Source organism: Haliotis rubra, unplaced genomic scaffold (assembly GCF_003918875.1).
Source record: "Haliotis rubra isolate DU_JTF1 unplaced genomic scaffold, ASM391887v1 Scf389, whole genome shotgun sequence".
In the NCBI taxonomy this organism is placed as follows: Eukaryota; Metazoa; Mollusca; class Gastropoda; order Lepetellida; family Haliotidae; genus Haliotis; species Haliotis rubra.
The window spans coordinates 292,779-309,248 of NW_025767067.1; the positions used below are offsets into that span (position 1 = coordinate 292,779).

General features: G+C 36.5%; 1 protein-coding gene across 1 annotated transcript in view; it reads right to left on the reverse strand.

Moving 5' to 3' along the window:
* Positions 1-16,470, reverse strand: part of LOC124286648 (neuron navigator 3-like) — a 543,359-nt gene that overhangs the window by 246,050 nt on the left and 280,839 nt on the right. Inside the window, 1 exon segment of the mRNA XM_046723050.1 lies at positions 10,700-10,817. Coding sequence (XP_046579006.1) covers positions 10,700-10,817 — 118 coding nt within the window.

Genomic DNA, 16,470 nt, shown 5'->3' on the forward strand with positions numbered 1-16,470 from the left:
TTTTCTAAACAATTACAACAAATAGAGTACAAACACGCACAAAAAAAAGAAACAAAAAGAGAAATTCATGATGTTCTATGATTTTTAATGCCTTCAAAGTAACAGAGGCTAAATTTGAATCAAAGTCTTGATCAAAAGAAACTTTTTCGTCACTTGGATTAGCTTCATGGAGAAGAAATGATAAATTTTGTCTGACTCACAACAAACCACCCATCAGTTGAATCAAAATTAATGACACAAACCACATTTAACAAAACTAAACTTTTAAACAGCAACAGGTACAAGTTTTAAAAAAAAGCACAAGTATTTGTGTAATATGGTGGAAGAGTATTGAATGGATTCAGGTTATGTGTCCAGGGTAGAGAATAATGGACATACATTTCATGTCCTCTGCATTGTGTCATTCTCTGCCAGGGTCCTGATCCACAAAGCTCTATGAAAGTCATGATCCTCAAGTATGCGAGTTTCCATCATCTTAGCGCTAAGACTGTCTTGGCTGAACTACTGTCCTGGGCCTAGATTTTCGAAGCTCTCTTAGCGCAAAGATAGTCATAAGTTAATGTTAATGTATGGCACTTATGACTATCTTAGCCCTAAGAGAGCTTCGAAAAACTAGGCCATGGCCCCTATTACACAAAGTGATCTTAGTGCTATGTCTGTTGTAATACTTTTAAAGTATGGAAGTTATGAACATCTTAATGCTAAGTCAGTTGTAATACTATATTAAAGTATGGAAGATATGAACATCTTAATGCTAAGTCAGTTGTAATACTATATTAAAGTATTGAAGTTATGAACATCTTAATGCTAAGTCAGTTGTAATATTATATTAAAGTATGGGAATATGAGCAGAACAATTGTCCTGGCCCCACCATACAAGCGATCTTAGTGCTAAGTGTGTTAAACTATGGGAGTGATGGTCATCTTAATTATAAGTCTGTTATTAGGCAATGTTAAATTAAGGAAACATTCCTGAAATTATAGGTCCTTGGCCCCCAAACACAATGTGATCATAGTGCTTCAGCCTGTTGCAGTACCATGTTAATGTATGAATCATCTTAGCGCTAAGATCATGTCTTGGACCAAGGACAAGGTCCTGATAATAGGGACAGAACTGATATTGGTAAGATAGGAGAAAATGAAGAAAAATATAATATTTTCAACATCTGTTTTTTTTTCAAATTCTGTAGGTTTTTTCAAAGATTCTAATGGATTGCTAAATTGGTTGGAATATCAACCATCTGAAACCCACACTTGCTATTTTCTCATCATAAAGGTTATGTAAGTTCCTCTGTCAAAAAAAGGGTATCAGTTACCAGAAAGTATCACTTCAAAATCCTTTCATCTATTTCTGGGCTATAGAAAAATGTTTTCAGACAAAACGAACTGATATCTGCCAGACTGCAATATAATTCTGACCTAACAAGGTCTTTTGTTTTCTCTCAAACTTTTTTATTTAATCTTCAAGTCACAAAGAGCTGACATAGCACAATCAGTATAAACACTTTCTTCCTTTATTCTTCTGCTTCATTCCTTTCCTCATTTGTCTCTCCTTCTATTTCACACACCAATTATCTATGTCTTGCATTTCTTGTTCAACAACTCAAAAAAACCTAAATATTTAAGATGTCAAAGTGTTATTTATTTCCTTCAAAACACTTTACCAAATTAAAAGAAAATATATCTTGAGCTTGTCAATGTCCCCTGGCCCGATACGCTCATAGAGAAACTTTTTCAAGTTATTCCATGTCAGGAGAAGAAATGTCGCCCAAGGTTTCCTTATCAAACTTGAACAGGATGATTCTGTTCTTGCGTATTTTTTCAATGCCATTGAGATCCACATTGACATTTTCAGAAGGTGATTATCTGACTTCACGACTAAGTTTTTGCATACTTGGAGTTAATGGAACCCTGTTCTACAGATAGGAAAATAGTATGAGTCTTTTTAACAATTTGCAACATCATCAGATTTCAAGACTTGGTAGGCGTGAGCATTCTGGCACATTAATGCCCTGTGTGAGATATCGCAACTGTCATATGAAAGATGTCACATAGCTGACTGGTATTTAACAGAGAACCTGCTGGGAGGGAGCATATCTTCGGTGTTCAAGATCAAGATTGCCAAATTCTATGCATGTAAAACATTGAAAAAATGTTTCAAAGAAAGCCCAAGATATTTACTACTGAAAAACATTAAGGACCACGAAGTTCTTTCACATTACAATTGTTAATCCATCATGTCATTTTCCCATACAAAAAAATGCTCATCAGAATTTCAATTCCAATGTATATAATTTAGCAATGTTTAAAATTCAAATTCTATGGGGTCCATCTTTAACCAAATTAAAAACCTCAGCCCTTAAATTTGTCTATGAAATGGAAGTATTTTCTTGACATTTTGGTCTTAAAAGATCATATCATCATATTGCTATAACTAACAGAAAGCTCCAGTCAGTAACTCTTGACACTGAAAATATACCAGTATCAAACATCAGAAATACAACACAGTCCATTTTATACTGTCATCCTGAATCCACATTAGATGACTTTCAATGATAAAAGATGGATCTATTATGAAAATACAATAATGAGTGGATGAAAGACTATATCAAGTTTTCAACATTCATGATTGTACTGTACAACCGTTTTCAACATTCATGATTGTACTGTACAACCATCTTCAACTAGACTTGTCTGGTTCCCACTCAATTATTTACAGACTACCACCATACAGCTGGAATATTGCTGAGTGTGGTGTAAAACTAAACTCACTCACTCACTCTTCAACTTGACAGGATTCATGATACATTATTGCACTGAATCAGCTTCAGACCAAATAGAGTAAGACAAAATTAATTAGGTATGATTAGTACTGGATTGACCTGAACCACCTCAAACTGAGCAAGAGTGTTTCACAAACACCTGGTGTCATTCCTGATTTTCTGTGATCCATTTTATACTTTTCCCAGCTATGTTTCGTTAAACACCAAAAAGAGTTTGTTTCTGAGAACAGTCAAGATTGAATAGCCCTTCTTATTCTTTGAATTCTTTTGCACAATTTTACCAAATCAAAATGCTACCACTTCAACTGTACAAGATTCACTAAGCATGACTGTCCGGTATCAATGCTCAAATAGGTTTTCAAAAACTTCATGCTAATATACACACATGCACTCTTCTTGAATAATGATAAGATATATTTATATAGTGACCAGAATGTATCAAATATGATATTACTTGTTATGTATCATCATGTATGTACATAGAACAATTACACTAAGCAGCTGGAACATCCTAGATTCAAAAGGTGAACTAGTTCATCTGGTTTGTTTTGGAAGTGAATATTATTGCCCCTTGGCTTGCAAATAATCCTGACACAAGATCTTGCAGATTGCCAATAATTGGTTCAATGGTGCTGTAATTTGTGGGATGTTTTCCTTTGATAAGAATCATTATGATTGGAGATCGTGATTTTTTGGATCAATAATAAGGGAAGACATTACCTCACAGCTAGATCAATTGTTTAAAATAGGTTTTGTCAAGGCTAAAAATGTTTGACAAGGATCTTAATGTCACATCATGGATCATACAGATTGCAAACAAATCATCTTACCATTAGATCAAAGATTTAAATATATAATAAAAGATCTCAGTGTAACAGCCCAAGGATCTTATTGTAACAGCCTAAGGATCTCAATGTAAGAACCCGAGCATCTCAATGTAAGACTCCAAGGATCTCAATGTTAGAGCCCAATAATCTCAATGTAACAACCAAAGGAGCTCAGTGTAACAGCCCAAGGATCTTATTGTAACAATCTTAATGTAAGAGATCAAAAATCTCAATGTAAGAACCCGAGCATCTCAATGTAAGACTCCAAGGATCTCAATGTTAGAGCCCAATAATCTTAATGTAACAACCAAAGGAGCTCAGTGTAACAGCCCAAGGATCTTATTGTAACAGCCCAAGGATCTTAATATATGAGACCAAACATCTCAATGTAAGAACCCGAGCATCTCAATGTAAGACCCAAGAATCTAAATGTTAGAGCCCAATAATCTCAATGTAACAACCACAGGAGCTCAATGTAACAGCCAATGGATCTTCATGTAACCACCAAAGGATCCTAATATTATACATCATGGTACACATTACAGATACAATCTCAAAATAATTACTAAATGTAAAACATTGTCTCCTGTCATGACCCATGTCACTATGATTCTGGAAGTTTTTAAGTAGTATTTGAGGATGACCTCTAAATAGCTATTATAATATAGAAACAACTGTACACTGAGTGTACATGGTATATCAATGTCATACAAAGCTTAACCACAATGTCTGGACCAAGTCTTGCAGCAGACTGTGAAGAGCATCTTTAACATAATGCATGTGTACATACAACAGTCTTCAGTATCCTGTACAACCCCTGACCAAAATAGACCGTTCTGTCTGTTCATTTGAGTTGATTGATAGCCAGGTCATGGTGTTCCAGACCAGCTAGAATGTGACAGGACTCAAGTCTTACATTGCCTCCAACCTCAGCTTAATCTGTCAAATTAAAACTATTCAAAGTCAGACATTTCCAAATGTACATTTTTTTATTTCATTAACCAAGAGCCTCAGGTATTCTGTGGCAGAACTGATGCCAAAGTACCCAGTGCTTATGGGAGGTCTATTATAAATGGGCTCCCGTGAACACCCAGGTTAGAATTGGTCTTCAGAAGTGCTTGTTCATCTTATCAGGCAGCTAAAGGGATCCAGGTATCACTGGATTATCATGCCCAGACTTGATATTTGAAAGGCTCTGGTAATATAGGTTGAATACTGCTGGATGCAGTGTTAAACAACAACCCAACAAATGATGAATGGTAATTTGATAGTTACAATGTGTGAGCAAGATGCCTGTGTGGCTTTGCATCATAATGTCACATACTGATGCTCATATTATTAACCACTAGTCCACCTGGCCCACTTTCCAAAACTCCCAGCTCACTGGGATACAGCTTTAGTACAGCTGGCAGCTGCATTATAAAGACAATCACCTGCACAATTGCCATGGTTACCAGTTAATTAAAGGTAACAAAATAAAGTAATGTCACTGACTAAACAGGCCTTTAAAATGATATGTTATAAGTCTAATGCCTTGGTCTTGTTCCTGATTGCACAGCATGGATCCATCACCATTGGCAACATGGCACTACGGATGCTGGTAGACAGTTGGTTCCACGAACATAACACATACCTTGCCAGTATGTTATACGTCATGTCAGCATCTCATGTCATGGATAAAAGGCAAAAACAACAAAGGATTTGAAAAGAAATGATTGATAGGTTTCATACAGATTTCCCTCACCTTTACGTAAAGATGTAATTTCCATTAAATCCTAACATGATCTACTGTCTACAATCCTTTTAGTTTGTGTTTCAACTTTCTTCTGCATCTGTACAATTTGTACAAGCTGGATACTCTCGTCAGATTACACTCTACACAACAACTTCAAAGTCAGCCTATCTATCTACCCACTCCTATAAATGTTCAAATTGTCCCTTAACATCTTGGTTAGCTCCAAAGAACAATTCAACCTTCCAGAATTTCTAAAAAGTCTTATTGCTTAATTTCCTCAAGCCATGAACCTGTCCATAAGACGTCAATGTCATGTACTTTTCAAGTGAACTTGAAACACTTAAAACAGTAGAGATATACATGAAAGGCAAAAGGGTGACAGTGCTATGATGTTCGTGGTGACTCATACTCATTTCACTGATCACAAAGTTTCGCAAACATCATCAAATCTTCACTTTGGTAAGAACTTTCTAAAGAGGATGATTTTTGCTGACCTTACAACAATACTAATCATCTGTTGATGCCTTTGTTTTGAAAGGACTATGACAGCTTTGTGCCACATTAGAGCTTTAAAAGTGTATGATGACAAGTTTCAGCTAAAACTCACATTAAATAAAAATCATCAAAAATTTCAAGAAATTAAACAATTTACATGCTTATCATGCTGCTTCATAAATATTGTTTGAATAAAAATAATTTTTTCAAAGACAAGGCAATCCATGATGGTCACCGTAACGATTCTCACAGTCACACCATCACCTAAATCAGGGAGCCTGCACGGCCACGCTTCGTCAAAGGTTCGTTCTGCTGGTTTGTTGTTTAAAGCAGTTCATGATAGCTGGTAAATAATCCAGACCTTCTGGTGATTGGTTTTATGATCAATGACCCATACCACAGTGCTATGACGACAATCAACAGAGTTTGATCACCTGGTCCATTAAGTCCCCTCTTACAACCAGGATACACTGCAAGGGACCAATTCTAACCCAGCATCCTCATGAGGACCATTTTAGTGAGCTTTTATCACATGCATGAAGAATTCACATCCTGATTGATTTGGTGAACCTCATAACATGTGCTCAAATCTATCTCATGAGATCACACAAATACTTCCAAAAACATTCTTATCAGTTTCCATAAAAGTACACAACATAATTTTTATTCTGCAACAATTATTCAATAAAAACTCTAGTACATATTTTGTTTTTTTACACATGTATATACGTAAATATTATCAGCGAATTTAAGTTATCAAGTTGGGTTTTAAATGTACCATTGTTCCAACTGTACATTTTGCCCATGTGCAAAATATGCATTATGTTTGAAAGCATACGTTAAATCTCCAAATCATCATCATCAACTGTATGTTTATGCCTTTGTGCCTTGTGAGTAGACTTTGAACACCCTTCTTCCATCACGTCAATACTAACAAAAAACACTCTGTTTAGTTCTAACCTTTGACACAGATATATATTACAGCTAGACAGATAGAAAATAAAAATGATAAAAACTTGCACACTTCTACACATAATTGTGCATTTTTATGTTTTATGGTGTATAAGATCATGGTATTTATCACCCACATGTGTGAGGCATGAGCTGGTGCTGTTTTTGGGCTGTTTCATCTCGGGATATCTCAGAATCTGCATAATCAGGATATCACTGATAAAATCTACCACTCTTATCTGATTGAAAATTGAGCTAAAAAAATGCGACAGAGTCATCAGCCCGTATTACTCAAGTTTTTTAATTCTCATTTTACAAACTTAATTTTCAAACCATTCTTGTCAATTTTTGTGAACAGGCATGAAATTCTAGACAGACAGACAATCAGTTAGGTGTCAAATGGAAGCTTACTTCCTGGCTGAGTTACACAGTTTTTTAGAGATTGTGTCTCATGAGAGAAAATCCTGTGAAGCAAAGTTGATTATCAGCCTCCAGAAAGGGTCAATAACATGTGGTTGTCTGGAATATAAGCAAGTGTGCCTGATAAATGATTGATACGGCCGGCAGCTACCTTGAAATTGACAAAACTGTCGTCACTTTCACAGAACAGCAAAAAGCTATCTGCATATTGTTTCACATGAAGCATATTGTGATCTGCTCACACAGAGGTGTAACCGGGATTCAGACACTAGTGCGCAATGCAGAAGGATCTCCTCCAGATAACAAGAACTTTGACGTTTAGGATGTGAAATTTACAACACCATCAAAGGTCTACCTTGCAGTGTTCTTGTCTAGACAGATTAGAACTATCAGAAGCTGAAATCAGAGCTGTACAATACAAGCTTGGTGTTGTATAGTTGTATGCCGTGTTGGGATGTAAACAAGTTAAGGACACTAACCAAGGTTATATATACACCAAACAAACCTTCTGTTTATCAAATGTAGTGAAGTACAACACTGTGTTAAATGTATGGTTGTCATGAAGTAAAAGCTTGTTCCCTGTGTCGTTTTTATTCAGTTATATTTTGAGGTGGTGACGAACGTTGGCTAACTCAAAGTATTTATTAAACATAGGGCTCTTCATTTTGAAACAATGGTGTTTGACTGGGGGTCCACTTTTAACACAAAATATGTTCTTTTAATACAAACCTAATTGTTCATTCTTATATTGAACAAAAGAATTTGACATGATGAATGTTTGCAAAATAAATGCAAATTTGCTGATGAGGCATTAAGCAATACTCACTCACTCACTCACTCACTCACTCACTCACTGCACTCACTCACTCACTCACTCACTCACTCACTTTGGCCTCTGGCTCATACAGAAAGTCTGCCCTGCAATATTTTACTGACATATACAACTGACTGACTGACTGAGTTTGGTTTTATGCCACTTTTAGCAATATTCCAGCAACATCACGGTGGGGAACACCAGAAATGGGCTTCACACATTGTACCCATGTGGGGATTCGAACCCGGGTCTTCGGCGTGACGAGCCAACACTTTAACCATTAGGCTACCCAACCACCCGACATATACAACTGAAATAAACACCAGAAACATATGACTCAGGAACAAGTATTGATGTATTTGTGTATTTCTGGAAGGTTGTATGTTTATTCTTAACATTATATTCTTTTTATCTTAATGGTTACATTTACCTTCTTTCTCTGTTAACAGTGTCAATACATTATTTAGCTTTCAAAATACAATATACCCATTCATTTGTCATTCTCAACCATTTCTTAAAACCAGAAGCATCATTTACATGCATTTGTTAACCTATCTGTTAAAAACTGTTTGGACATATTGCTTTCATGTGCTTATTTTCAGTTTTAAATGTTTTCATTTGATAGCTTGCTGACATTGACATATACTAGGTAAAAGTTCAGGAGCTAGGATCCAAGTCTTACATCAGCTAAGTAGGAAATACATTGCATGTCAAATAGTCAAATGATGTTCAAATTTGTCATTATTTATTTCAGGCTAAGGATGTTGGAGTTATGTCCCTTTAGATGTGTTCTCATGTCATGTTGACAATTAAGTCATACAAATGAAGGTTTGTTATTCTTGAAATAGCTTTACCAAGTATGAAAATAACTCATCAATACATGTATAAAGGAAAGTTAAGATCTGATGCAATGCATGCAACTGTACATGGAAATATTATGGCTTTCATTAAATATTTATATTATTTATATACATTTCTCCAATAAGATCTTATCATGTGAATTCAAGATAAAATCTTTGGTTCAGCTGGAGACACAATTCAATAGAGATTTTACAGCAACTTCACACAGTACAGTTATCATGTTTTCTCCTGTCTGTTTGAGCCTCAAAATCTATTGAGTAGTTGAGTTAGGGCAACCATGAGCAAAGGTTCGGTGTTGGCTAACCAAAATCAGAACCAGGATCTGCAATTTAGGATTCTTTACATTATCCATACCAACAAAGTATACATTACCGAGGTAGGCTGAGGATTTGAACAGGTTGGAGTGTACACTCTACATAAGCCAAAATGTGCACAAACCACATAATGATGATGTATAGCATGGGTGTGTGAATGAATGAGTTAAGAACTACGCTACTTTTAGCAAAACTAGACCAAATCATGCCTGGGAAGACCAGAATTGGTTTCACTCATTGTACCCATGTCGGGAATCAAACTCGGGGCTGGCTTTGGTGTGATGAACATATGCTACCACTAGGCTACACCACCGCCCCTCGTATATTACCCGTGAAGATCCGGGTTAGAATATTGATCTTCAGTAACCCATGCTTGTCGTAAGAGGCGACTAACAGAATCGGGTGGTCAGGCTCACTGATTGGGTTAACACATGTCATCGGTTCCCAATTGCGCAGATCGATGCAGACCGTCGCCATATAGCTTGAATAATGCTGAGTGCGGCGTAAAACTAATCTCACTCACTCGTATAGCATTTTGTCCTCAAGATTTACTAGTGTATTGCTAAAAGACAGATAAACTGTAAATAGTATGTACATGTATTTCTCTTTTGTTTGGCCACACACTATTCTGGGTGAATAGTTAGTGTCTGTGACAGGGACTCTGAATTAACAAAAGTCAGTAATGAAAAAATGCAGAACTGTAATTGTAAATAGTTATGCTCCATCAAGTACTTCTCAAACATCAAAATACACACATGATTTGCAGAACATTTTCCATATTTGTTTGTGAAGATACCTCTTTGGTTTTGTGGGTGGAGCGTCAGAGAGCAGAAATGAACATTTGTGGTTTGATTAAGCAGATATGTCTCAGTTGGCTCAGTGTATAGTGGATGTGTGCAAAATACACATTAGCACATGTTAAATCTCTAAATCATCATCATCATCATCATCATCATCATCATCATCATCTGAGTATAGTGTGTCTGAGTTGGCTTCCTATGTTAAATTGAACCTTTGACCACAGTGGGCTTGCACGAAAAAACTTACAGAAGTCTGCAGCCACAGATGATGTTATATATCTAAAGTTATCTTGAACAAGACATAAAACTCCATTAAACTTCCCCTCAGTACCTTGCAAGGTAAGATTCCCACAATAATGAAGCATACGACTTTAAGGACAACTTCTTATTTATTGCGTAGACCCATGTTTCGGTGTAGATTATTTTATAAAACATTTAGCTGAATAACGGTGCAAGAATCTACACCGAAACATCCAGTTGTATTATTGACTCACCAACACCTAGAAGGCCAAACAAACAATAATATCCTTGGTGCTTGTGTAATTAACATCTGTTTGATTTATGATGAAGACACAGAGGCATAAAAAACACTGACTTACATTTCGACGTTTACACCTACATTTGAGCTGATACTGAACAACTGTTACCACTGTATGAAGCCATCCTGAGATGAAAGGACTAAGAGGGTGTTATACTTACTGACTGCCTCAATGACATCTGCCAACAACACCCCGTCTGTGATGTCTTGCTGCAGATCGGCAATAAACCGCTTATTGCGGGCCTTCTCCAGATAATGGTTGGCCCAATCTGTGTAGATCTGGAACAAACAGCATCAATGTTAGGACTGATGTGGATGCAACAGAATAATTACATCTTTTATAAAATGGCAAACTAAAATAAATAATGTTGAGTGGCACAACAATCAGGGAGAGGTAACTTCCTTTTTACAACATATCTGGGCCAGGGAATGGTATTGACATCATTATCCCGTACATTGGTACAACGACATGTCACACCTCAACATAGGTGACCTCTTGATCACGACAGATGACCTCCTGATCATCCTTGTATTCAAGCGGGTTGTCACTCTGGCAGATATTGTGATTAGCATGATACTTACACAGACGGAAACCTCATAAGGCCAGACCTTTTTCCATTTTGTTTGTTTGTGGATTTGACAGTGAAACGTTTTGTTGATAGGTCAGACTTTATCAAATAAACATTTCCAGTGCTTTCCTGATTTGTCTTCCACAACCATGTGTCACATATTGGCAACAAATACAAGAACAGAACAACAAACTGTCATGCGAGTGTTGACTCGAGTCCGTCACACATAAGATTTACATCAACACCATGACTGTCTATGTAATTGTTGTTTAATGTCACACACAGCAATCTTCCAGCTATATGATGGCAGTGTGAATAGCGTCTGGACCAGACAATCTTTTTCTATTTTTCATAGAAATGGAGGCTTCACATCTTCATGAATTCTGCTGTAATGAGTAGGGTAGTGCACAGATCATCATCTAGACTAAGGCTTAGTCTCTGAATATATATAATTTTGATACTAACAAACAAGCCCATTTATATTGAAAAGGAGCCCAAGGGAGACCAGAGATTCAGAACCTGAACCTGAGGAAATCTAGACTTGCTTTATTTAGGGCTTTAGCATTGCAGAGAGGGCTTGGCAGTAGGGAAATTAATGTGGGGAAATGAATGTGGTTCAGGGACTGTGAGACAGACTAATCATCATCTTAAACAGCATTTTTAGAACTTTGTTTTTAAATGGTTATTATTAGTTAATAAATACCAGTATATGCTGACTACCCAAAAACAAACTATAAATAATGCATATGACAACTAATCTGCAGCCTGAAACCATTACTCCTGGAGTAAATGCATACATCATACTTTCTAAAAACTGGAACCAAATCTCCCTGTTTATCTCACATTCCAACCCAACATATGATTTGTCAGTTATATTGTTCAGTATCTCTCATATGATATGTATACTATCATAACTTGTCTATTGCATGTACATTTCACTCATTCTGTGATATATATCATACGGTTTATATCACCTATCTGTCCGTGTAACACATGTTGTACACTATAAAATGGCTCTTTACTGATGTAAGTAGAGATAACGAAATTTTTATTATTTTTTCACCTTTTGTTAATGCTCGCTATTTTTTAAAGAAGTAACACAAATTGGATATAACTTTCTAACTTATCTGCAAGTTTATTCCTGTACAGTTATATTTCAACCAGAAAGCGTGGTGTTTTTCAGAGTCAGTGTCTGGTATATCATGCACTTTGTGCATCCTGTACTTCATGCATGATAACAGAACATGCCAATCACACAGGATCGTGTCCTTATCACATTTTCATTGATAGATGAAATATTTTTTTCCAACATTAAGAAAAAAAGGTAAAAAAAACCCATATTGTTTAAGTAGTCTTTATCCATCATCAAACCGAGCATCACAAACCAAGGGACACAACTCCTCCCAGTCTTGATTACAATGAATCCTGGCCTCAGGTGATACTTGCAGATTGGACAGCAAATTGAAAGTGAAGAAAACTCATACATTTGCGTGCTGGGAAATAATTGGCCCTGTCTGTGCTATGCATTAGACCTACATTAACAAGATACAAGTTTCATCAAATTGCCATGACCTCATGAAATTAAACTTGTATTTTCATCTGCATATTCATGAGTCAGTTTCTGCGTTCCATCAAATATGTTGCCAAACTGTGGTAATTGTACATGTACATTTCAGACTGGAAGAAAGACATTGGACTGGTTGAGCTGTTTTGAGTAACAGAGGTTGGCAAACTGAAGAAAATTGGAGAATCACAATGTTAACATGGAAAGAGGCTTCAATCGATTGTACTTATTTCACTTCCATGCAGGAATATTTTGAGAAATTGCCACTGAAAATTAGGAAAGCCTTTATCACCACACAGGGAATTACATCATACATATCTTTAATCTCTACATGATGAATGAGAGCCCACATAATCTGGTGGAGGGTTTCACCCAATGTGGCCTCCATGGAATGAAAAATAACAAATTTTCTTTGTAATTGTAATATAAAAATATTTCAGTTGTTAACTGAAACCATGAACCAAATATTATATCAACATGTCTATAAAGGAAAACCAAGTTCTATGGATAGTCAAGTTCTATGGATAGTCAACTTCTTTATTGCAATAAAGAAGTTGACTATCCATTGAACTTAAGTTTTCCTTCATCTTCACAACTTCTAAATGCCTCTCAAAGAAAACATGTCTATAGATTGTTCAAAATTCTAATCGTCTAGTGAGTGAGTATAATCCAGCTTCATCACAATGGCCTGAATGTAATTAAGTCTAGGTGTGGCATCCTAGTGACTGAAAGCATGAGCCTCTACAATCTGCATCATTGTTGCAGGAGGATCCGCAGTCACCAAAGTCACAGAATCTGACCACCATTTTAGTCCTCAAAATTCAACTATCTGTAACTAAAAACCTGAAAAAGGCATGTGCAATTTTATGCTTATGATGACAAAATATTCAATCTAGTGAACATTTGCATCTTTCAAGAGTTTCCATAAGATAAATAGAACCAGAATCCCTTACAAATTATTAGAAATATTAATATGGAGCACAGTCCTTTGGACAATTTGCCCCTGCTCGAGACAAAATGTCGTTGATAGCGAAATATACAACAGATGTCTCGCAGGAATCAATCAGTACTGAGATACAGAACATTCCATACACAACACAAGAAATCCATTTCAGCCACATCTGCTACAGATGTATTGTGTCATTGACCGCATGTTATAAATGTCAATATCACCCAGCTGTGACATATCATGCTATTAACGCATGTATATTTCTATAGATGTGATATAGACAATGTAGACACAGTCAAGATGTCCATGGGTATGCTGTAGGCATCAGCTCGCAGTAAAGATGCATTTTCTTTTAATGCACCTTCCATGCAATAACAAATAATGATGTAAATATTCAGTTGAATTGAAACAGGATTTAAGGAAGAAAACTTCCAATAAAATGATAAACTATGACATTCAAACGAAAATAGGACATCCAACAGTATCAAATATGTCTATACACAAACTTTCTTAGTCTTGACATTATGTCCACGTGAATATCTGGCTTAAATTGGTTTTCAGTAACTATGCTGAAATTAATGGTCAGGTTCACTGATTTGCTAAATGCACTGATCATATCCCAGTGCATGTATTGATGCTCATGATTTATCAACGCAGAATAGTTTGATCATTTATCAACCACAGTTTGTCCCAGCTCCATGATTTATCAACCACAGAATAGTTTGGTCCCAGCTCAATGATTTATCAACCACAGAATAGTTTGGTCCCAGCTCAATGATTTATCAACCACAGAATAGTTTGGTCCCAGCTCAATGATTTATCAACCACAGAATAGTTTGGTCCCAGCTCAAGGATTTATGAGTTTGGTAGCTCAGGATTTACCACAGAAGAGTTTGGTCCCAGCTCAATGATTTATCAACCACAGAATAGTTTGGTCCCAGCTCAATGATTTATCAACCACAGAATAGTTTGGTCCCAGCTCCATTTATGAGTTTTCCCAGCTCAATGATTTACCAACCACAGAATAGTTTGATTTATCAACCCCAGCTCCCAATGATTTATCAACCACAGAATAGTTTGGTCCCAGCTCAATGATTTATCAACCACAGAATAGTTTGGTCCCAGCTCAATGATTTATCAACCACAGAATAGTTTGGTCCCAGCTCCATGATTTATCAACCACAGTCATACTCCATGATTTATCAACCACAGAATAGATTGCAGCTCAATGATTTTTAACAAACAAACAAGTTTGGTCCCAGCTCAATGATTTATCAACCACAAATGGAACCAGTAACAAACAAACCCGATGGAACCAATTATTTGAAAACGAACATTCCCAGGTTACGGAAATGGTGGTGCTAAAGTCCTGTATGTATCAACAGATTAGATTGTCTGGAAGTCCACAGTATCTGTGAAGAACACAGCCTCAACTGAATATTTGATCTTCATTCAATCTCAACATTGAAAAATATTTATGTAAATTCAAAAATAAACAATAGAGTAAAGACTTAAATGATTATGACCATATTAATTATTAATTCACAACTCTAATACTTTATTCTGCTTCTTAACATCAGATATAACTGAGTATCTGTGACCACAAAGTAGAGTAAACTTGTACAAATATTTCAAGCGATGCTGGGGCAGTGGGGTAGCCTAATGGTTAAAGTGTCCACTTGTCACACTGAAGACCTGGGTTTGATTCTCCACAGGGGCAGTGGGGTAGCCTAATGGTTAAAGCGTCCACTCGTCACACTGAAGACCTGGGTTCGATTCTCCACATGGGTACAATGTGTGAAGCCCATGGTGTTCCCCGCTGTGATATTGCTGGAATATTGCTAAAAGTGGCATAAAGCCATACTCACTCACTCGCTCAACAGACGCTGGTGTGTATATCACACATACACACTTCTCAACTAATGTTTTCAATATTTTCAAGAGATATATGGACATTCAGAATATAAGAAAAATAAAGAAGGGTGATGCCAAACTTCTTTTAAGTTGTATTCCCTGTTGAAAGTTGCTCAAAGCTGCATAAAACCCCTAAAAACAGATGAACCCATGCATGTGTTCTGATAGTCAAAACACCAACACCACTCTAATGAAAACTGGTTTTCCATTACCAACTCCAGAATTCAAACATTATGGTGCACTGTAATTCCCACATGACGACCCACAAATCCTCTTTCTTCGAAAGTGTGAATATTCTGGTCCAATTATCCTCCCAATGGACCAATCAGCCTACGGTCTGACTAGAAGGCCTTAAATAATGTGATCAAATATTGAAGCATTCAGATATTCAAACCAGTCGCCATTATTTCCCACAGACGGAATCCGACAGTTTCCCTTTCTGAGTTGTCCTTCAGCTTGTCAATGACCATTACCAGTAATTAACCCTGACTAATGATATAACTTGATAACTGCCCAGGGAGATTGGTCAAAAAGGACATATACAAGCACAGGAAAGGAACAGCCGCCATCTGATGGATAAAATGTCAGAAGCTGTACAAAACTAAATTTACAATTTTCTGTTCAACTGGAAAGATACTGACCAGGCCCCACATGCACAAAGTGGTCTATCGTAAGTCTTTGTTAATGTATTGGAATTACTGATGCTAAGATCCCTTAGAGCAAGCAGGACCTGGTGGAGGAATGTATACAATTTATTTGGTCAAAAAAGTACATTTGAAACTTTCTTCATTCTTCACCTTAGAGTTCTTGGTTCAACAAATACATAAAACATGTTTCCACATTCCAGAGTGAGTGACTGAGTGACAGTGGGGGTTTTTATGTACAAAGTCTACACTATTCCTGCTACATCACAGCTGCCTGTCAGATAAACTAGTG